Below are 24,857 nucleotides of genomic sequence, written 5' to 3'. Positions count from 1 at the left end.
TACGCTGACCACCCAGTTTTGAGTGCAATTTTCCAGTTGGGCTCTACTTTATCGCCTTTTTTCGTTTGCTTTGTACTGCCCAGTAACAGTAGTAATGCTCTCCAAATGGAGAAGACCGTTATCGGTTATATTACTTTAGAATATCCCCGGGATGGTAGATGGTCATCGGTACAGGAAACGTCAGCAGTAAAGCCTTCAACACTCTGGCTAGAAACCAGTTAACAACTTTATGTCCTGCCTTCTTTCCACGATTTGTTAAATGCATTCTTCATCCATGTTAATCTGAATGTGTCTATAATGCAGTATGTTTATCCTCTGTAGGATCTTGGCATGGATTATTATCTGATAGGCGAGTCATTTGAGACCTCCGTTCCATGGGACAGGTAAGATAGTAACAGCAGCACTAGCTGCATTCTCAGTTAAGAGTTATTGAAATTCCATATCTTATAGTATCAGTCAAAAGTTTGGACACACCTTTTCAGTCCATGTTTTTTCTTGTTTTTTATTTTCTACATTGCAAATTGATATTGAAGACATGGAAATTAGGAAAAACCATCTATAGAATTACGTGTTAAATCAGAATGTTTTATAGTTTAGATTCTTCAAGGAAACCCCCTATTTGCTTTGATCACGGCTTTGCACATTCTTAACATTTTCTCATTCAGCTTCATGAGGTAGTCACCTGGATTGTTCTCCAACCGTCTCGAATGGATTCCTAGAGGTGATGAGCACGTTTGCTGCTTTTTCTTAACTCTGCCATCCAGCTCATTGCAAACTATGTGAATTGCGTCAGTGATTGTGGGGATCATGCCGCCTGTTGCAGCACTCAATCACTCTCCTACTTGGTCAGATAGCCTTTTCAGTGCGTGATGGTGTGCTTGGGGTCATTGTTCTGTTGAAGAACAAATGTTGGTCCCACTAAGTGCAAACCAGATGGGATGGCATGTCGCTTGGATTGGTAGCTAGTTCTGGTTAAGTGTGACTTTTTTAATTTTGAATAAATCGGCAATAGTGTCACCATCTAGCACCATCACACGTCTGCCTCCATGCTTTATGGTGGGAACCACACATAGAAAGCACCTTTCATTTTCTGCGTCTCACAAAGACATGGAAGAAAAATCTCAAATTCTGACTCAGCAGACCCTAGTACAGATTCCCACTGGTCTACTATCTAGTCCTTGTTTTCTTGGCCCAAGCAATTCTCTACTTGTTGATGTTCCTCAGTAGTGTCTTTTTTGCAGCAATTCAACCATAAGGCCCTGATTGTCACAGACTCCCCTGAACAGTTGATGTTGAGACATGTCAATACTTGATCTCTGAAGCATTTATGTGTTCTCTAATCTGAGGTGCTGTTAACTTGAGGTTTCTGCGGCTGGTAACTAATGAATTTATCCTCTTCACCAAGGGTAACTCCTTGGTCTTCCCTTCCCGGGGCGGTCCACATGAGAGCCAATTTCATCATAGCATTTGATGGTTTTCATGACTGCACTTCAAGGTGAATGAAATATTGCGGATTGACTTACCTTCATCTCTTTTAAATAATGATTGGCTGTCATTTCTCTTTACTTAGGTGAGTGGTTCTTGCCATAATGTGGAGTAGAACAGTAGGTGAATAGGGCTAAACGCTATATGGAACTGTGTACCATCCTGACCTCTGCACAACACAACTGATGGTCTCGGCCACATTAATGGGCACAAATTTCCACAAATTAACTCTTGATAAGCCATAGCTGTAAACCATTCTAGGTGACCACCTCATGAAGCTGGCTGAGAGAATGCCATGAGTGTGCAAAGCTGTCATTAAAGAAAAAGGGAGCTACTGTGAAGAATCTGAAACACAAAACCTGTTCTGATTTTAGCATTTCTTTGTTTTACTCCTTAATCCCACGTGTTCCTTCACAGTCTTCATGTCTTCAGTATAATTCTACAATGTAGAAAATAATGAAGCAAGAAAAATCATGGATGAAAAGCTGTCCAAACGTTTAACCGGTACAGTATATATCATATCATTACAGTGTGACAACATCAAATGCATATTATGAAAACTACGGCTGCTAAAGAGAAGTACCGTGTTTCTGCAAAAATAAGCTCTACTGATTTTTGGGGAGGCTTGAAATATAAGCCCTACCCCGAAAATAAGCCCTAGCTAGACTACATAAAAATGAATACATTACCTAGCAAGCACGGTGCGGGTTCCTCCGGTCTGCGAAGTTCCATAGCTCCGCCCGGCTTCCTACACTCTTCGGCCGCCGACAGAACATCACTTCCTGGTTGCGGAGTTCATAAATCCCGCCTCCAGGAAGCGATGGCTCTGATTGGCTAAGAGCAGCACTTGCTGGCCAATCAATGCAGCGCTCGCTGAACCAACGGGACGGCTGTGATTGGCTGGTACAAAATTTTGTCACCAGGAAATCACTTTAGGTAATGAAGCTTTTTATAACATATATTATATCTCCCATCGTGAATTTGAGAGCCTTGATCTTGTTCAGTGAACACAAGTGCAAGTCTCTTTACATAGGACGCTGCAGTAAATCATGCACCATGTCAGCTGAACAGCAGGGCAGACTTACAGGATTGTGTTGTTTTTTTTTTTTTCAATTTTATGTAAATAAAGCTTAAACTAAGCATTGCATTTTTTGTTGTTGAATCAAGGGTGCTAGATCTTTGCCGGAATGTTAAAGAGAGGATTGTTCGAGAGTGCAAAGAAAGAGGTGTGCAGTTCCCGCCGCTCTCTACTTGCAGGTAGGTCTACTGGTGAGGCTGTGTTGATATTTGGAATACTAGCTACTTACCTCTTATAGTGCACCACCTCGTAGTCCATGTGCTAATCCAGCAGTTGGATTTACGCAAGATGTCAAAAGTTACCACTTTGGTAATACTGCTGTGGCGACTAGTGATTACTTGTCTGTATTTTGATAATTTTTATTAGCCAGCAGGGTGTAACAGACGGGTATGGTGGCCTTAAAGGAACCCTCTGGTCCTGGACAAACCTCAATGGCCACACCGCTTCTCTGACTACCTGATGCACACTGTGCATTAGTAATCAGTCAGATGTGTTCATTCAGACGGGTGTATGAGTACAATGCTGCGAGACTCACAACGTTGTACTCCTTGCAGCCCCTACATTCTGAGATCGTGTAGGACTGCGATAGGCACTGCACATGACCAGGATTCTGACGTCATCGGCGTGCACAGTGTTTAATTTTTTTTTTTTTTTTTAAATAAGATCTACATGACTATGGGGATGGCTATCTTGTGTGTGCTGCAATTAATAGCATTTAGAAATGCTTTATAGCCAAATTCATGGGCTGTAGACACAATGGACACGAGGGGACCCATTGACCTCTATGGAAGAGTTTTGTGCGTGTGACCTGGGCAGGGTGAGCTGCGACCATTGCATTTTGTGAATGGTGGATCCTGTGTCATCTATATTGGGTTACCTTTCATTGTGATCCTTTTTTTCCATTATAATCCTGCCTGTGATAATAAGATGGCTATTGCAAAGTGATCTCTACAGAACAGGAAATGTAAAGGCTCATTTACACGGAACGATGATCGCTCAAACGACAGTTTGAATGACAGCTTTGAGCGATCATTTTGCATCAGAACAGGAAATGTAAAGGCCCATTTATATGGAGCAATGATCGCTCAAATGACAGTTTGAATGACAGCTTTGAGCGATCATTTTGCATCAACTATTAAGTAGCTACTCAGCTACTTAAGTACGAATTAAGTGTGCAAATGAAGCCTTCACTGAATGCAGTTAATAGTCTGAGGGCTCTTATCTGTGTTCAGATATTTTGTTCTCCAGGGGAAAACAATGCTATCAGCACTCTCCCCCCCCCCCCAACCTCCCCGTGCTGCTGATAAGGCTGAGGGACGATTTTTAGGTTGGACTGAATATAACAATCAGGTAGCAGTGCATGAAAAGTGCATGATGGCCGTGTGTTTAGACGCAATGATTATCACTAAAACGATCGCCGATTAGCGATCATCGTCTGGTGTAAATGTCCACCGCACGCAGTGCATCCAATGCACATGCGGATATCCACAGCGAATCATCTATAAAATGCTGAAAATTGATTTTTAAATGCTTGCAGGTGATCGCGGATTGTGTTTTTTTTCCTCGCGGGGATGTATGCGGATGCACTGTGGATGATCCGCAAAGAAAAAATCCGCAACCCCACCCCCAAGCCTTTTCCCCACCTCCCTAATTGCTTCTGACCTTAAAATCCACAGCAAATCCGCAAATGCATTTAAATGTATTTGCGGAACCTAAGCTCCCATAGAGATGAATGGAGCCAAATCCGCAATGAAATAGATTATGCTGCAATTTTAAATCCGTGTGGATACTAAATAAATACCGTATATACCGGCGTATAAGACGACTTTTGAACCCCGAAAAATCTGCTCTGCAGTCGGGGGTCGTCTTATGCGCCGGTAATATAAAAAAAAAAAAAGTGTAAAAAAAAAAAAATTTATTACTCACCTCCCCCGGCGTTCTGTCGCGCTCCGGCAGGATGTCGCTCGCTCCGGCAGGCTGTCGTTCGCTCCTCGTCCCCGGCGCAGCATAGCTTTCTGAATGCGGGGCTTGAAATCCCCGCTTCCAGAAAGCTAATACACACGCCGGCAGCCATGACAGCATTGAATGGCTGTGATTGGCTGAAGGCGCACGTGTTAGCAATCACACCCATTCAATGATGTCATTGAATAGTGTGATTGGCTGAAGCCACGTGCGCCTTAGCCAATCACAGCCATTCAATGATGTCATGGCTGCCGGCGTGTGTATTAGCTTTCTGGAAGCGGGGATTTCAAGCCCCGCATTCAGAAAGCTATGCTGCGCCGGGGACGAGGAGCCAGCGACAGCCTGCTGGAGCGAGCGACATCCTGCCGGAGCGCGACAGAACGCCGTGGGAGGTGAGTAATGAATTTTTTTTTTTTCTCCACTGTATACCGGCGTATAAGGTGACAGTTGGGGGGTCGTCTTATACGCCCCGTCGCCTTATACGCCGGTATATACGGTACAATAAAATCAAATCTGCAGACCTAAAATCAGTTGCGGAAGCCCCAAATATTTCTAAGGGCGGATTTCCGTGGCTCAAATCCGTGCGGATTTCTTCAAATAAAATCCACAGGTGAACACTTAAAGGGGTTGTCCCAAGCCGAAACGCTTTTTTTTTTTTTTTTCAATAGCCCCCCCGTTCGGCGTGAGACAAACCCGATGCAGGGGTTTAAAAAAAAAAAACGGATAGTACTTACCCGAATCCCCGCGCTCCGGTGACTTCTTACTTACCTTGCGAAGATGGCCGTCGGGATCTTCACCCTCGGTGGACCGCAGGTCTTCTGTGCGGTCCATTGCCGATTCCAGCCTCCTGATTGGCTGGAATCGGCACACGTGACGGGGCGGAGCTACGAGGAGCAGCTCTCTGGCACGAGCGGCCCCATTCAGAAGGGAGAAGACCGGACTGCGCAAGCGCGTCTAATCGGGAGATTAGACGCTGAAAATTAGACGGCACCATGGAGACGGGGACGCTAGCAACGGAACAGGTAAGTGAATAACTTCTGTATGGCTCATAATTAATGCACAATGTATATTACAAAGTGCATTACTATGGCTATACAGAAGTGTATACCCCAACTTTGTTTCGCGGGACAACCCCTTTAATAGTCAGCGTGAGAACTAAAGAATTTCGGGATTCTTTAAAAATCAACATAATGACATTGAAAATAAAGGAAAATAAAACCAGATTCCTACAATTAAAAAAAAAAAAAAAAGTATAACATAAAAATGTGAATTTTTTTGTTGGCGCTCCCAACTTGCCCGGACATGTCTACACAATGCAAAGTTCTAAGGAAAGATGCATGAAAATAGTAGGTGGTTGTGGAAGCAAATATTTCCTACAACAGACGTGTCGGCAGAGCTGACAGTCTCTGTTTAAATTTCTTTAAAAAGTAAATAAATTTGAAAAAAATCCTAATGAAATTGAGACTCTGAATTCACAGTAACGTTTCATGACCGCGCGTTTTGGGACGAGAGAAAAAAATAGTCTCTGCTGAATATGATAAAACTAAAGCCTTATTGTGCGCCCGTTAATTCCTACGACCGGTGCTTTATGGGTTTCAAATTGGAATGGCACACTGGAAGAAAAATACCAGGCAAAGTTTTATTTTTGTTTTATACCAACAACGTAACGTTTTTATCGCTCGCCGACATGTTATTCTTACTAGAACGAGCTAAATTAAATTGTTAGCAATTTGGCCGTTAAAAAACCTCCGAAGCCGTAAACAGAATTGTAGATTTTATTTAGAACTAAAGAAAATAATTGAAGGATGTGGTAAAAAGATGAATAACAGATCTTTTAAAAGGCTCAACATCTAAGGAAATGCCCTTAAAACTTTCTTGGTGGTGCGTTGCAAATGTGTCTTTATTATCTATTCCCTCTACATGGGATAATTGTAGGGCATATATCTTCATGCTGCAATGCTAACAAAAGCAAGACCTGGGTTGTAAAGCACATTCCTTAGCACAAACGTGTCAAACATATCCTCTGCTTTGTCTTTACATGTTTATGGGGAGGCGCGGGTTGATTATCTCTTTCTGGAATCCTTGGGCAGCATGGAGAGATGTAAATCTTCAGATTGTCCCTCTTACAGTAAACCCAGGTTGTTATGGGTCTTATGTAAACTTTATGCCTTCAGAACGGCCACACGCAATTAAAACACAAGCCGCTCCAGGAAAACTTCAAGGCTTCACTCCCGGAAGGCATTCGGTGACGAAGCCTGTGCTGTAATGGGGTTGGAGAAGTGCTGCAGTGTTTTATTACCGGTCGGTCTTCTGTTACATTGTAATTCTTTAGAAAAGGCTCCGAGGAAGAGCCAAAACGTTGCGTCTAAACGTAGGCGAATACATTTCATAATTCAATTTATGCATCAGAAATTGTATCTTTTCTTGTTAGGGAGAGCAACTAGACGGTGAATAAGGCAGTCGACTTCAAAGGCCATTCATGGGTACTCGCTCTGGGTAATATGCAAATAAGGGAGATGGAACAATACCACCTATTGGAAGGCAGCATTTCTTCAAATCACTGAAAGACTCTTTATACAAGCCTTGTCATTGTAACAAGGCTTCTATAAAGAGTTTCTGGCTTTGCTTTCAGTTCCCAGTCATTGTTACAAGGCTTGTATAAAGAGTCTAACAGGGATTTGAAGGAATGCTGCCTTTCAGTAGGTGGCACTCTGGAGGTATTGTTCCATCTCCATTATTTGCAATTTATACATCGGAGTGCTGACTTAAGGACTTGTATATTAAATGGGACCGGTTACTACAATTTTCACCCTAAAAGGACACTCCCTTGCACTAGTAATTGCCCTATGTAATAGTTCAACCCTTCTTTTTTTTTTGTTTTTGTTTTGTTTTCTTCTGAAATCACCGATGTACCTGCTGCTTCTGCCATGGAAGCTCCCCTGCCCCCTGTGTATAGGAGCTCTTTAGTGTCACCAGCACTGCCCTTTTCGTGCTGTACCCCTGCCTTCAGGCTTATGATTGCCAACCGAACCGGACTTTCACATTGCCCTAATTTTGCTGGAAATCCCGCTCATGCATGGGAGTGTATGGCCAGCAGATAATTGTGATCATAGTCCTCTGTGGCTTCATTTATGGTCGGCAAATGCACCAAAGGGGGTCAGAGTCATATGATGTCATCTTGTCTGATCCTAGCGCATTCGGTTTACAAAAATGGAGCCACAGGGGAATGTGTGAGCCATAATTATCCATGTAAATGGCCCATTAATGCAACGTGACACCACAGTGTGCCTTGGTATCAGAGGGGTTCATTTACACTTTGAATTACTTCACAGTGGGGTTTTTTTGCCGAGGTAACCAAAGAATACCTTTTTAATGGATTACGGTAAGGGTCCCTGAGCGCAGGTTGACTATTGGACACATAAGCTTCTGACAACCGTCCCGCAGACTACTGTGCGACTATTGCTCCTGTGTGCTACACAGGAGCAATCGTTCTATTGAATGCTGGCTGAGCATCTAGAATCGTTCTGGCTTCCCGTGTCCATTCACCATAAACGGGAGTCGCTCAAACATTGAACGGCTCCTACTTACATGGCCCGACAGGCGCTTGGTTTTTAGTTTCGCTAGAAGTAAAGCAACTTGTTTGCAATTTCTCGCTCCGTGCCCTGTATACGGGACAATTATCACCCAAATTTATTGTTTCCAGCAAGAATTCGGGTGATAATCGCTCATGTAAAGGTACCTTATGATAACTTTCTACACCATTCTATCACAATCGAGGTAACATTTGCATCGCATGTACCAGGCATCTACCACATATAGTACTCTGGTCGTCTTATGGTGCCAGGAGTCCATTTGGACACAAAGTTCCACAAGAAACTCTGCCCCCCCTGTAGTACACCCCCGGATATTACTTAAATTGGTGACTGAATCGGTTATTTACGGTCAAGTTCTGTATAAATAGTTTTTCTCTTCTCTCCCAGGAGCGTGTGCATTGGAAAAAAATCATGTATTATCCGTTGTGTATGAAAGCTTTAACCATGTGTGGGATAAATAAAGTGAGCTCAACTATACAGCGGACTGTGGGGTCTAAGTAGAAGTTATTTTAAATATTGACGTGTCTCCAGATCTACATACTCCATGTACTTTTATGTGGCAGTACTGTAAACGGCATGATGTGTCGGGTCCAGTTGCTTCCATACTGGAAATGTATTCTGTATTTTATTCAGATTTCCATTCTGTTTTGATTAAAAATACACTAGGCGTAACGGGGAGGTCTAGTTTAGTAGAGAGTACTCCCAACTATACACCGCTGTCCTAGAGGACTGTTGGCATCCAGTGAAGCTGCTGGTGCCTGGTAAGATCGGTGGGCACAGATCAATGGGGCACAATTATCATAACGATCATAAAGAAAAACTAGAAAAACTTTGGCATGTCCATAGCAACCAATCACAGAGCAGCTTTCATTTTATATTCTGCTCTTGAAAGTGAATGCTGCTCTGTGATTGGACATGAAAGACACAAATGATACAAAAGTTGTCATCACTCTACTTCCATGTGTCTTCCCCCACCTCCCAACCTCATGGAGTCCGGCTCTTGGGATTCTCCCAATCTGTTATCCCCCAAGAGGACCCAAATTCTAAGAAGCAATTAGCATTTTAAGTAGCTCCTAAAATTCTGGTATTTTCTAGAAAATATTAAATGTTTTGGGTGGAAATCCCCTAAAATTTTAGAATTCAAATAGATTTTTCTGTCTGTTCTCAGGAGAACTGTTGGAAATATGCTAATAGCTAATGGCCTTCAAACAGCAATTTACTAATGAGATGTTGTCCAGCGTTCACACTACATGTCTGGGGTTTCTGCCAGGATAGACTGTCAATGGACGCCCTGCTGATGGTATACATGGACTCCTGCGAATGACATATAGCATACATAGACTCCTGTGGATGACATGTGGCATACATAGACTCCTGTGGATGACATGTGGCATACATAGACTCCTGTGGATGACATGTGGCATACATAGACTCCTGTGGATGACATGTGGCATACATAGACTCCTGTGGATGACATGTGGCATACATAGACTCCTGTGGATGACATGTGGCATACATAGACTCCTGTGGATGACATGTGGCATACATAGACTCCTGTGGATGACATGTGGCATACATAGACTCCTGCGGATGACATGTGGCATACATAGACTCCTGCGGATGACATGTGGCATACATAGACTCCTGCGGATGACATGTGGCATACATAGACTCCTGCGGATGACATGTGGCATACATAGACTCCTGCGGATGACATGTGGCATACATAGACTCCTGCGGATGACATGTGGCATACATAGACTCCTGCGGATGACATGTGGCATACATAGACTCCTGCGGATGACATGTGGCATACATAGACTCCTGCGGATGACATGTGGCATACATAGACTCCTGCGGATGACATGTGGCATACATAGACTCCTGCGGATGACATGTGGCATACATAGACTCCTGCGGATGACATGTGGCATACATAGACTCCTGCGGATGACATGTGGCATACATAGACTCCTGCGGATGACATGTGGCATACATAGACTCCTGCGGATGACATGTGGCATACATAGACTCCTGCGGATGACATGTGGCATACATAGACTCCTGCGGATGACATGTGGCATACATAGACTCCTGCGGATGACATGTGGCATACATAGACTCCTGCGGATGACATGTGGCATACATAGACTCCTGCGGATGACATGTGGCATACATAGACTCCTGCGGATGACATGTGGCATACATAGACTCCTGCGGATGACGTGTGGCATACATAGACTCCTGCGGATGACGTATGGCATACATAGACTCCTGCGGATGACGTATAGCGTACGCCGACTCCTGCGGATGACGTATAGCGTACGCCGACTCCTGCGGATGACGTATAGCGTACGTCGACTCCTGCGGATGACGTATAGCGTACGTCGACTCCTGCGGATGACGTATAGCGTACGTCGACTCCTGCGGATGACGTATAGCGTACGTCGACTCCTGCGGATGACCAGCGTTGTTTTGTCACATATCGGGGCGCTGTGGAGTGATGCATTTTTTTAAAAACTATATTGAAAAGCATAGGTTCACCACAAACAATATGTTTACTCTTCTACAGTTTACGGTAGTGGGGGATGTCTGCACCTGTATTGCAAGTAGTTGTCTATGGGCCATGTGTTCTGCATGTATATACTGGTGTATATGCAGAATGGCCACTCCCCGCAGTGTGAACAGAGCCTAAGAAGTGACCTAATTGATCTATAAGAAGTCTCATTGGCACTGGGGCTCTCTGAATGGTGGCAAGCAGTATTGACATATGCTCCTTTGTGAAGTGACCTTCCAATAGGTGGCGCTGCAGAGGCATTGTTCCATCTTCCTATCTGCATATTTCCCAGAGGAGCATGAATGGCCTTATAGTTTTTCTCCCTCACCTTCTAGGTGCTCTCCTTAACGAGAAATGATACCCTTCCCGACACGATTTCCATATGCAAAGTTCCATTGCACTTTTTTGGTCACCCTGTCTCCATGACAAAAAGCAATCAAAAAGTCGTATATATTCCAAAACTGTACCGATAGAAACTACAGGACGTCTTACAAAAATGAGCCCTCAAACATCTCTGTCAACGGAAAAAATTAAAGTTATGGTTGTCAGAAAGTAGCGGCAGACAAGAATTAAGGGGAAAAAATAGGAAAAAAGATGAAAGTAGTAGAGCAAAAAGAAACCCTTTCTCCCCCCATAGTAAATGCGTACATTGTACATCTGTGTTAAATATTAACTCTTGCTGCACAGTCTTCCTTCCAACACCCCCTAGATAAGAGCTGATTAGACGGCCCGTAGAGTAGACGGTGCATATGCCGCATGCAGCGGGAATCCTGAGTAGGACTTCTGCTCTCACATTTATGAATATGTTTTAACAGCTGGAATTTAATAGCTACTGTACCATTCAATCTTTCAATAAGAGTAATGTGGCGGGTCGGCCATTCATTCTGCGCTCAGTGGAATCCACTAGCAAGGGAAATACTGAGCCCTTTATTCTTGTGCAGAAGCTGTGATACCAGGATGTGTGCATCGCTATCTGATTTACCGAGCAGTCGCTGCTTTCAATACGTCTTTTGATATTTCTGGCCGAAGGAGGAATGGTAGAATATAGGAATCTATTGAGGGCAATCAGATTTATACAGCGTTTGAAAGCTAAATATACGTAAGGAAGTATTTGACATGGCTGACCATATACAACAAGATTTTTCAAAAGTAACTTGTCTCATCCTGTTTTTTTCTTCTTCTTTTTTTTTTTTTTTTAAAAATGCATCTGTGTGTCCCATAATTCTAGTGATCCAGCATTTTGTAGCTCAGAAGACTTTTTTTTGCTTGGATCTTCTGATTAACCCATTGAGTGGTGGGTTTCCTACCACCCTGTCGTGCCCACCAGGGCAGGTTTTTTAAAATGGTCTAATCATTGAATTTCAACTAATTTTGCAGTTGCGTCTCCAGAGCCATAACTTTTTCATTTTTCCATTGACATGGCCATATGAGGGCTTGTTTTTTGCGGGACAAGTTGTGATTTTTTTAAACAGGGGGGAGGAAAAAAAGAAATGGGGAAAAAAGAAAAAAAGGGGCCATGTTATTAAGGGATTAAATGTATTAACTTCCTTCTCTGGGTCATTACAATGCTCGGATACCACATGTGTGATTGTATTTTTGATTTTTTACAAAGTAAAGGGAAGGGAGACAAGTGTTTTTATAATTTTTTGTTAACTAATTTTTTTACTTTTTTTTTTTTTTTTTTTTTTTGTCCCTTTAGGGGACTTCCACAGGGACCCATCAGGACCCCTGATCACATTCCGGGGGTCTGATGGTGACAGCCCTTTACATGCTGCAGAGACAGCCCTTTACATGCTGCAGTCACATAGACTGCAGCATGTAAAGGGTTAACACAGCAGAGATCGGAGGTTTTCTCTGATCTCTGCTGTAAGAGCTGGTACCTAGCTGTCCTCTGACAGCCAAGCACCAAGCTCTCCCTGCCACAGAGACCATCGGCTTGCTTCTGACAAGCCGATGGTCTCTATGGCAACCTGTAAACAAAGCAGGAGATTGCCGGCATATCGGCAATATCTTCTGCTGGTTTTTCAAAGCCCTTGCACTGCTCTGTGTGGGTCTGTGCAGGCAGAGCACACTGTCACAGCTTGTGGCATTGTGCTCTGCAGCTCCCATAGTGATACATAGCCCGGAAATCTTCCGGGCTATGTCACTATGAGCAGTGGAGCTCGTCCCGGAAATTTTCCGGGCGTGCCACTCAAGGGGTTAAAGGTGGCCAAACACACTAGACCACTGATTTTTGAGGGCTAAACATACCATCTATTGTATATGGTAGCGTCCCCTCCAGGGTGTAACTACAGGGGATGTGGTTGCACCCGGGCCCAGGAGCCTTAGGGGGCCCATAAGGCTTCTTTTCTCCATATAGGGAGCCCAGTACTATCAGCAAAGCATTATAGTTGGGGGCCCTGTTACAGGTTTTGCATTGTGACCCAAAAGCTTCAAGTTACGCCTCTGGTCCCAACTGTCAACCAATATGAGATGTCAGAGAAAATACTCCTTCTATTTAGTGTGTGTGGTGGGGTCGGGAGGAGTAGCTGTTGACTTTAAGGGGCTTTACATGGAACGATTATCATTCGTATTCCCGCGAGCCAGAGAGAATCTGAATGATTATCTTTTAGTGTAAATGCATGCAACGACTAACGAGAAGTCATTCACTTGTCGTTAGTCTTCAGTTTCTGCATGCAGATAACTGAACGATGTGTCGTTCCGTGTAAACAGGCAGTTGCTCACTTATGAGCGACTGCCTGCTTACTGTGAATGGACGTGGGTGGGATGGAACGATCTCTGGGTCCGTACCGCCTCTATTCAGTCAGCGATACTCATTCCTTAGGAACACTTATCACTGGGATGACCTGTCGGGCATCTGTTGCCCAACAGATCGTCCCGTGTTAAAGCACCTTTAACCAGTTTTTGACCATTGGCAGATATTTTGTTCTTCACTTGAAGAAGTTCTGCCAGGTGTCCTGATATGTGTTAAATGAAATACTTACTCTTCAACATTGAAATTGCAACACCAAGAAGGACCAGCAGTAAGGTTATGAAAATAGAGAAAGTTGAAGGTGTCCATAAGATATGTAGATGTTCAAATTTTCAAGCACCTAGTTCCAACCTGTGGCATGTTGGAGGGGCTTTAGTGGTGTAAAAGCCAGATCAAAGTCTCAAAAATGAGATAGTCCTGTGGTATGATTGTGCGATGCTTCATGTTTGTCGACATGCCGGTTATCACCCCTTGTTGCAAACCGAGAGGAACAGAATCCTTGAACTAAGAGACCTTGGTTCATGGCTCCAGCAGATAGCGTTTCGTGTAGACCAAGATGTCAGTGATTGGAAGAACAACGAACTCTAATGTCAGCAAAAGGTGGACAGAGGCAAACCTCTGAACAGACGGATCGTCAGATTGGAAAAATGGCGTGACACATCCCAATCCTAGGGTGCCAAAAAGTATCTACATAAACCATCAGAGGATGCTAGGCTATGAGCCAGATGTCCAGTGACAGGAGCTCCATTGACCTCACACCACCACTCTCAAAGGCTATCGTGGTGCAGAGCAAGACTGCACTGGAGGCTGGAATGGAGGTCTATTCTCTTTCCTGAAGAGTTCCGCTTATGTCTCTGATGCAATGATAGCCAGAGATTGGTCTGGACAACGCCATGAAAAGGCCCTCCTGATAAAACCTCACACTCTACTTACTCCTGGGATTATGGTGTAGGGTGACATATTGTACAGTAGCCCTATAGTCTTCATTCCAGTTACACGAACAGATCAGCATTAGATTGATTTGGTTGTGGAATCAATAGTACGGCCATTTCTCTTGTGCGTCCCAGGAGCAGATTTTCAACACAACCCCACCAGCCCGCATGTTGCTCGTGTGACTCCAAGCAGCCTGTGTGGCCTAAACGTGCTACCATGGCCTGCAGTGTCTACTGACTAGTCTCCCATCAAGCACATCTGGGATGTCATTTGTCAGCAATCGCAAAGGGAGCCGTCAGCAGCGCATCTTGATGATTTGCGTGCACAAGTGCATTCAGCGTGGCAGAGCATTCCTCAGACGACCATTAATAATCTCATTGATGCACGCACTTAACACCTTGGCTCGCTATTTCTGCACAGAGCGCACATACTCAACACTGAATAAATCAAGGGATCTTGAATATTTTGTTTCCATTTTTTAATCCTTAATGTATCTGTTGATCCTGCGATTTCCATAATTCCACAACTTTTCCTTCTTGGTGTTTCAATTTCAATGTTAAGGAGTATAGATTTGAATGTGCAGGGGTGAAAATGTTATTGGGTGGGAACTGGCTAAATAACACTTGAGGATCCGTCTTCTGCATTGTGACAGTTCTATTATTCCTCCTGGACATATATGAATAAAGTGATGACTAGGTGTTACTATTCCTGCCGTCAGCCTTGGCACCGTCCAATCAGTGCTGTCAGTGGCAGAATGGAAAGAGGCAACATATTCACAAGGGGAATGGTAACGCCCAGTTGTCAGTTCATATATTTCCGGAGATGATGATAGAACAGATGAGTTCTAAGAAAATGTATTTATCAAAAAACACCTTGTATTCTTTAATCTGGCATAAGCGATCCCAGCAAACATGCAGGTCTCATGATGGTCAGGCCCATATTTGTAAAGTCAAAGTTCTGGGATCTCCTCGTTCTGTAAAGTCCCTGTAAAAGTTCTTTCCCAATTCTAGCTGGATCTTCTTCTCTAATCTAATTATAATTTTACTATAGATTAGATTGCAGGTATCATGGATGAGAGGGAAGCCCTATCCTCAGTGGACTTCGCCTTGAGTCCCTTATCTCCCTCTGACCTGTAAATCTTCCAAGGGAAGCTGAGGTCTGTTGGAGCCCTGTAGACTCTATGAGCTGCTTTTCCCTATGGACAACCCTAGATAACCTCCTGACCTCCAATGTTAAACAACCATAACAGCAAATACATAACTTGAATCCTTATTTATTGCCGTGCTTATGCTATGGGGGCTCCGTGTATACATCTGCCATCTTTAATGTAATTGGTGCCTTGGAAATGATTATCCTATAAATTCAAACATGGTTAAAGTCCAGATATTTGTGTGTTTTTGTTGTTTTTAGACTAGTTTGTGTTTTAGGCAGCAGCAACTATCACTTTATAGGCGAGTTTTAGATCAGTTTTGTCCGAGTTTGTAACAGAATGAACTCTGACAAAACTCGGGCCCATTACAATCAATGGGGCTATTCAGACTAGCAATTTTTCTTCTTTTCATGGCCCACGGTCTGTGTAAGATGGGCCCAGCATGCCCTACTTTGGTGCGATTTAACGGACCAGAATCGCCCATTCAAGTCAATGGGTTTTTTCATGCTCCTAACGACTTGAATGGGAGTTTTAAATGGCATTAAATGGGCAACTTCCGTGTCTTTTTTTTGTTTGTTTGTTTTTTTACCACACATATGTACTGATGAAACACGCATGACGCTCAGGCATTAACGCAAAAACTAAAAGAAAAAAAAAAGTAAAACGCGCGCACTCTTGCAGAGAAATTGTTCAGATTTTCTACGATTTGAAGGCCTCATAGTAGGGCGTGTTGATCCGGCTCAAAGATACTCTGGAGGGGGTGGCAAAACTAAGCACGGACATGCCAACTAGAACGAAGCCTCTTTTCAGGTTAAGTTTGGAAAATACTCTTGACTGAAAGCGCTCTATGAACTCTATCATGACTGCACACTCGGCTCAGTGTTGGGTGTCTTAAGGCTCCCATAAGTGTAAGTCCTCATTCACATCCGCACTCGGGGGTTCTGTTTTCCTGCTTATTTTTAAGACAACTGGGTCCATTCGGTTCCTGCCTGGGCTTCTGGCTTTTTACAGGATGATATTGTGCAGCATGCATTCTGTTTTTCTTAACAGAACTCAGTGACCAAAGTTTGCCGCTGTGAACCAGTCCTTAAAGCGTCGACCCATCCTAACAAATAATTAGGTCAGTTTAGGCTAGTTTTAGGTTAGTTTTGATCCACTGTACATTGTCAACTTAATATGGTTGTCCACGATTTAAAAAAACATAGCTTTTTTTTTTTTCGGGAAATGTCGTAGTGTTGCAGTTCAGCTGCATTGAAATGAATAGCATTAAAAGGGTTGTCCTGTTAGACACCGAATAGGCTATCAATAGTAAATAAGTGCGGGTCTACAGCCCTGGATCCCTGCCAATTAGCTCTTTGCCAGGCTAATGCGCTTGTGCACTGAGGTGATTTCTGCAGGGAGCAAAGAGCTCTGTTCCCGCTGCAGTGGCGACGCTTGGTATTACAGGCAAAGTTCCCATTGAGGTGAATGGGAACTTTACATGTAATACTAAGCCTGGCCACTACAGTAGGAACAGAGCTGTCTGCTTCCTACAGAAATTAGCTAAGTGCGCAAAGTACACCAGCCTAGCGAACAGCTGATCAGTGGGGGGCTTGGGTGACAGACTTCCACCAATGTGCTGTCGATGGTCTAACCTGAGAATATGCCATTAGTCTGTAACTGGACAGTTCCTTTTAAGCAGCAGTATCACATAAACCATGCACAGGTTTAGTTCGGTTTCGGGAAGAAAGCTGCCATGTTTTTCTACATCTTGATAACCTCTTTACCCCATGATAGAAAAGTAACTCAGGGATTCCCCCCATAATGGAAAGGTTGGAAATCTCCTGGCTGGATCATCTAGAGTAACCGGTTTCTATATATACACAAATAGGCAGAGTCTGTCAGTCTTAGAGATTTGTGTGGGAAGCCACCCTGTAACTCTTCTCTCCACTCCGGACAACTTTTTAAAGTATATATTTTTTCTAAAACTCTGCAGCATTTCGGACTATAACCCCCTGCCCTGTAATGTGGGCATCTGTCTGGACTTCGCTGCCCATGGTTGTGCACCATCAACCTAGTGACAGGTTCCCTTTAAATTGCTTGATGGAATGTACGTGATTGTGATTTTTGGAATGTTGCAAATTAATGACTTGATGCTCGTTTACTAACGGCTATAATGGAATAATCTATTTCTTGACCGCCTGGTGTGATCCACATGCACATGTTGTTTCTCATTTCTTTTAGGGTGACGCAGACCTACGATGCGGGCGCCTGTGTATATTTCTACTTTGCATTTAATTACAGAGGCATAAGTGACCCTGTTCACGTCTATGAAGAAATCGAGGTAATATGCTGTGAATGTTAGCGCACAATCTATTGGGGATGTCATGAGTTTATGATGGCATTTTGTCCTTTTCTACATATCTTTATACAAAGTGTTGCATATCTATTACATATTCTCAATCTATAATCTCCAAGAGTCAAATAGAGTCCCTCTTATATACTGACACAGTAATAACATGTTGTGTTTCACTTATAGTATATGCTCACCTTTGGCAAACTTCCTCTATTAAAGAGGTTTGTAAGACAGCGCTTGCTGTCAGTGCCGGGATACACTGGGGGTGGAGCTAAAGACTCTGCTCCGCCCTCATGTAGTGGTTGGCGCTCATCATTGCAGGCACAGCTCTCATTGAAATCAAAGCACAAGTGATCACTGCAGATAGTCATTGGTTGAAGTGGTCACTTGCCCCATGTTGGAATGTCTTTGCTGCAACAGAAAATAGTGTTGGGGGACCAGGCAACATCAGAATAAAAGCAATGGGGGGAGCGAGTATACCCCTTATTTTAAGTTTTAGTGTTGGGTCAAAAAAGAATATAAATATCTATATATGTTTTAATTTTTTCTTTTTAAATGTTCTCTCCAGCCAATGCTCTTTTGTGGGGCAATTTTTTTTTTCACTTAAATGCATGTATTTTGGACTAACAATTATTTTTGTAATCTAGTTTAATTATAATTAGAGATGAGAGAGCACGCTCAGTTAAGGCAGTTACTCGAGCACAAGCGTGCTCACTCATCTCTAATTATAAACCTTTGCACTGGTTTGTATTGTGCAGCTTCTGCATATCAGTCTGTAGAGCAAGATTAGTCTAAAGGCCCTTTTACACGCAACGATTAATGCTTAAAACTCATCCAAATGGACAAAAATGAGAAATAATTGTTACATGTAAACGCTGGCATCATACGCTTTTCGTTTGATGGATTTCACAGTTGCAGGAAGAACACCTGGATGTATAACTAATTTGTCACAGTGAGGGTTCTATTGTAGTCTCGAAAACGTAACTTTTATTCAAAGTCAAGAATAAAAAGGATTTGTATCTCAAAATCCTAAATTTGTAGACACACGAACAAAAAATAATAAAATCTAACCCCTATCATATAATGGGGAGACTGATATATAAGCCGCCTTTCGATAGGTATTTGTATCAACAGTATCGGAATAGGGAGATCCCAGTTTTTTATTCCAAAATCCAATCCTACATGTCTTGAGATTGAAAAATGAAGTATAGGTCAGCTCAATAGGACTAGTGTTCCCACCTCAGTGAAAGGATGCAGCTATTCAATAAGTAGGTAACAAATATAGGGCTCCAGCGTTGGAGCAGGTGCAAAACTTCCTACTATTGATAAATGCTGTCTATTTCATCAAGAGCCAGAAGTGCGTATAAAAGTTGGGAGTAACCACACTTTTTACGGCTAGTTGGGGAATATCAGGGAATAACAGATGTAACGCTGACATCTAAAACTTGCTGCAGCTCCACAAACAATTTGTGAGCTAGTAGCAAACAAAAGCCCAAATGCAGTATATCAAACTGCAAAATAAGTTCATAAATGGGTTCAACGCGTTTCCACTACGGATAGCGTAGCTTCATCAGGAACCACAAAAATTCTATTTCAAAAAGTCAGCTTCAAAGTGACCGGTAAATCCCAAATTAGGTTATCTCCCTAGTTATAGATGTCAGCATTACATCTGTTTTTCCCCAGTCCTCAGTCTCCCCATTATATGATAGGGGTTAGATTTTATTATTTTTTGTTCGTGTGTCTACAAATTTAGGATTTTGAGATACAAATAATTTTTATTCTTGACTTTGAATAAAAGTTACGTTTTAGAGACTACAATAGAACCCTCGTTTGATTGATGGATTTTACTTAACAGAAAGCCTGAGCAAATATGTTCCATTTGAATGCATTTCGCTCATCTTTCAAAAGTCTGCAGGCTGTTCTCACCACGGCATGTTTACACGAACTGTGAGGAGAACAAACCACTCCTAGAGCTGCTTTTACATGCAAATGAAGAGAATAACGTGTTAATGGCCATTAACACTTGATGCAAATACATTGCTAAATCTTTCAATCTTTTGTCCATTTGAAAGATTATCTTTGTGTGTAAAAGGACCTTAAGTCTCAATAGAAGATCCATCAGTGAGGCTGGACTGAAGTTTTGGCTTTCAGCCGTTATCCCTTCTCTCTTCTCTTCAAAGTTCAAAATAAACTTTGTTGTGGTCCTAACTTAGCTGGTAAGAACATGCAGGTGAGGGGAGAGCAGAGGGAAGCTTAGCCGTCAGTCCAGCCTCACTGACAGAGCTCATACTGAGACTTCTGGCCCTTTTATACTGAAGGATTATTTAGATTCTGTCTGGATCGTAGGAATCTTAACGATTATCGTTCAGTGTAAATACCTGCATAATCTGAATGATTCGTACATCGCTCAGATCGTGCAGGCATGAAAATCAAATGACGATCAGCCTGTAAAAACAATTCTTCTAGGCTAGGCTGCATGTTTACTGTGAATGGAGGTAGATGGGCAGGAACTATCTCTAGCCCTTTCCGCCATCTAAACGGGCACACAAACGTTAGATTTGTGCACCCGTTCACGCGTTTTTATGGCACCGGCGGGTCCCAAACGAGTCCATATGCGGAGTTATGTTTGCAGTGATGAGTTATGCCGCCCTTGCCTTATAATAATCCTGTTGACGTTCTTTATTTTTTTTCAGTTTGCTGCTAGGGAAGAGATTCTCGCTAACGGCGGAAGCCTTTCACATCACCATGGAGGTAACGCATTTGTGTAACTTTGTTCTCTGTAGGCTTTATTGGTTAACTAAAGCAATCCTGTAAACTAGTGGTCGCTGGCTTATTGAGAGGCCTGTCCTGCTGCTGGAAAAGTACTACATCCTGGAGATACAGAGGTATAACGTATATACCTCTCCTTGTCAGCATCACTTTTTTTTTTGGTAACCTCATTAGACCTTCCCATAGGGTCAGCATGATCAAAAACCGCACAGAAAAGGCAATAGTCGACTTTTTTTTTTTCTGTTTCTGATTTTAAAGTGAATGTCCAGTCGTATATGACAATGATGCCGGTGTGATGGCACGTCATGCTGCAATCACATGTCAAGTATAATTTCAGCAAAAGTCAAGTGTATGTGAAGGTAGGGGGGGATTCACACCTGCTCTGGGGATCCCTTTTTCCTGCTTTGTTTGGGGAGCAGGAAAGGGGGAATCCCTGTGGCCGACCGGTTCAGCTTGTGAACGTAACCAGACAGACGCCATTGACTACAATGAGGTCGGCCCACTTTCCACTCAGCTGCCCTGTTTTTTATTCAAAGCAAAAGTGCTGCATGCAGCGTTTCTTCATCCGGTATCTTCAGCCAGATCTGCAACGGACGTTCCGACGCAGATGTGAAACCAGCCTAAGGCCTCATGTCCACGGGGAAAATCAGGCCCGCTCCGGATTCTCCATGGAGAATCTGCAGCGGGTCCCTCCTGCCCCGCGGACATGAGCGCTGAAAATAAGAATAAATCAGAATTAACTCGCCTCCCGCCCGCTCCGGATCCTTCCTTCGCTGCCGCGTCATCTTCTCTGCGTCGCGGCCGGATCTTCTTTCTTCGGCCCGGCGGATGCGCAGGATGACGTCTGTGACGTGCCCTGCGCATGCGCCGGCCCGAAGCAAAATGATCCGGCCGCGACTGAGAGAAGATGGCACCGCGGCGAAGAGAAGAAACGGAGCGGGTGAGTAAAATCTGATTTTTGTCTCCCGCGGACCCGGACGACTTCCATAGGCTTCAATAGAAGCCCGTGGGAGCCGTCCCCGCGGGAGACCCGCACGAAAATGGAGCATGGTCCAGATTTTTTCATGCTCCATTTTTTTAAAAATCACTTTTATTGACCATCCGCGGGTATTTATCTACCCCGCGGGTGGTCAATTGCATCCCTATGGGGTGCGGATCCGCGGGCAGGAGAAGAGTTAAAATCCGCTGCGGATTTTAATTCTTATTTTGCCCGTGGACATGAGGCCTAATACTTTTAAATTCTGTCTGCAACTTGCAGTAATAATTAAACTGCTAATTGTAGCAGAACGCACCTTATTTACTCTAGCAGGTTTCAGTAGCTTAGAGATAATGTCAGTTCATCTTATAAGCATATTCAGGCTTGTAAAGTCAGATATATTGCAGTGATACAGTGTGTCTAATTATTAGTTTTAATCTCTAGTAAACTGATGTAATAGATGACAGGTGACTGTCACTCTAACAGAATCCAGATGCGCTAGAACATCTACCTCTGTGTAAGTGCAGCCTGCATCATTGGAGATGACCCCTACCATAGTTAACTCCGCCATTACAAAACAAGAAGCCCTTGATCGTACGCTACATCCAGCCTTTGTCACATTAACATGCAGGGGTTTATTTTCTTTGATCTATCTATTTAATCCAGATGTTCTGCCAGGCTCTGGTCAACGCAGCACGGACTTCTAGATCAGGTTCTGGAATAAAGTTTAGGTACCGCCGGTGATGCAGGCTGCTTGTTTAGTGACACAGAAATGCCTGGATAACTTGGACTTTGCAAAGCTGCAAACAAGTAACTGAACACCTACCAATAACTAACTTAAAAAAAAGTATTTTAAGAAAAAATGTTAATAGCATTTATTATTACTGGACACACAGCATCTGAGAAATGCAAAAAAGTAACCCTATATTGCTACATGATTGTATATCCCAATTGGCTCTAATGCTTTGTCCCCACTGTGTACGAGCATACATCAAGAATTATCTTATATCTCAAAGAAAGTGCAATTCTATATAATGTTCAGTATAATTCAAAGTAAATGTGGAGCTTTTATTAGTACTTGTCATGCTGGTCCCCATCGTTTAGTTTACGGATGCATCCTGTGCAGAGGGGATCCCTTTATTTCTGGGGATAACTCCTTTAAGGCTTTGATTAGTTCATATTTGCAGCTTTATTAAATCTAGAGCAGAGTACATTACCTTTAGGCAATCACTGACTTAAGATATCAAGACTAGAGATGAGCGAGTATACTCGCTAAGGCACATTACTCGATCGAGTAGTGCCTTAGCCGAGTATCTCCCCGCTCGTCTCTAAAGATTCAGGAGCCGGCGCCATTGACAGGTGAGTTGCGGCGGGAAGCGGGCGGGAGAGGGAGATCTCCCCTCCGTTCCTCCCTGCTCTCCTCCGCCGGCCCCCGAATCTTTAGAGACAAGCGGGGAGATACTCTGCTAAGGCACTACTCGATCGAGTAATGTGCCTTAGCGAGTATACTCGCTCATCTCTAATCAAGACCTTTTGGATAGAGGATTTTGTAATGGCCCTTGTGGCAAAAGTGGAGGCAGCTTGATAGTAAGGAGTCTGGCTATGAGATTTGGGGTTGTACATCATAAGTGTCTTGAGGAATTGGGGACAACCTTCCCTTGACCCATCTCAGAGCTCCTAGTAATATAGGGTACAGAATACCTTTTATGATGGAACGTCCCAGAATTTCTTTCTATAAAGAGTTGAAGAAAGTTTTGAAACTTTCTGTAGAAGTTACTCTAGGACATAAATAGTCCAAACCAGACTGGCCACCTTTAAGAACTGCAACTTGGCTCATGATCCGAAAAAAAAAAAAAGCAAATTAGATTTGTTTTAAGGTGTAGCACATGAACTTGTGCTCCGCATTAACTAAAGGACATGGTCTTCATTTACTGACCTTCAGGACATGGCCTGACATTCTTAGCCATGCTTTTGGAGTTTTGGCAATGAAGGGTGGGGGACAAATATTGATGCTATTTCTCTTGTACTGTGGGGCCTGTAATTGTGATTAATAACAGTTGCTTTCACTATCTAGAAACAGACAGGCTGGTTTGTCTGCCTACAATCATGCTGTGATAAATGGAGCTATTTTAACTCTGGTTTTGTGTATTAAAGAAAACAGATGTAGTCTAAGACTCGGGGCTATGAGGAAGTCTAAATGCTGTTTAACTCCACTTCCCAGCACTTGTTATTGTAAATGAGGAGCTGGTCAGCCTTCACTCCTTACTGCAGAGTTCTTAGTACGTTGAGTGAGGAATTGCAGAAGTGGATGATCGTGGGGTTAATTTTCTTTTTTTTTTCTTTTTGCTTTCTCAACTTTTTTTTCTTCTCCTAGTGCTATTACATTTTCAGCAAATAAATATTATTTATATATAAAAGTGAAAATTTGTTATTCATAGGCTCCTGCATGCCTTGATATGGATATTCTTCATGATCCAACTTAAAATACTGGGGGGAGTTTCAACTGTCTGTTACTCGTAGCAGCCAATCACGGCACAGCTTTCATTTTACTAGAAGCAGATTAAGAAATGATGATTGGTTGCTGTGTGTAGCAAACCGTTTTGTACACAATAAATGGGGCCTATTATATAATCTATGATAAAATAAGATGCTTTGTGATTCAGCGTAGTGAATAATTGAGATATATTGTACATCTGACAATTCTTTATATACTTTAAACTTAACCTTTTTTTCTTTCTTCTTCTTATAGTTCCACCTGTAACAATTCTGCGTGTTTTTCAGGGTTTTTGCTTATAGGGGTTTTTTTTGTTTCGAAACTTTTAAATGTTTACTTTCAGTGAATTTTAAAAAAAAAGTCTGTCCTAGTCATGTGATGGTCACCCAGTGGGGCTTTTGCGCCCGTACTGTAAGGGTGCCTGTCCACAGGTGTGATTTCGCCTGCGGTAAACCGCCGGCAAATCGCACAGTCTAAAGCTTTCTATAGTATTGCTATGGAAACCACCGGCCCCCTGTCCACGAGCGGCGGGCAATTCGCAGCATGCTGCGTATTGCCCAGATTCTTCGCGATGAGCCTATCTATTAGATTAGGCTGACTGGCAGAGATTCGTCTGCGGCTCCTGCTCCCGGGCGGAGCTCCGCCGTGGGATACTGCATCGCCTGTGGACAGGGGGTCTAACTTTGTCAAACTGAGCACCTTTTGTGTTCATCACATGACCAGGACAGATTATTATCCACTGGAAGTAAAAATCAAGGTACCTATTGAATAAC

The 24,857-nt window shown here is 43.1% G+C and overlaps 1 protein-coding gene across 2 annotated transcripts in view; it reads left to right on the top strand.

Moving 5' to 3' along the window:
• The window catches only part of AGPS (alkylglycerone phosphate synthase), a 187,333-nt gene that overhangs the window by 150,555 nt on the left and 11,921 nt on the right, over nt 1-24,857 (top strand). For both annotated transcript variants that reach the window (XM_066575785.1, XM_066575786.1), the window contains exons 16-19: nt 322-383; nt 2,653-2,742; nt 17,734-17,833; nt 20,539-20,596. In XM_066575785.1, coding sequence (XP_066431882.1) covers nt 322-383; nt 2,653-2,742; nt 17,734-17,833; nt 20,539-20,596 — 310 coding nt within the window. The remainder of the gene's footprint in view (nt 1-321; nt 384-2,652; nt 2,743-17,733; nt 17,834-20,538; nt 20,597-24,857) is intronic.

The sequence above is a fragment of the Eleutherodactylus coqui genome, chromosome 8 (genome assembly GCF_035609145.1).
Source record: "Eleutherodactylus coqui strain aEleCoq1 chromosome 8, aEleCoq1.hap1, whole genome shotgun sequence".
In the NCBI taxonomy this organism is placed as follows: Eukaryota; Metazoa; Chordata; class Amphibia; order Anura; family Eleutherodactylidae; genus Eleutherodactylus; species Eleutherodactylus coqui.
Note: the sequence above shows the minus strand (reverse complement) of the source record. Positions and strands in the feature narration are given on the sequence as shown.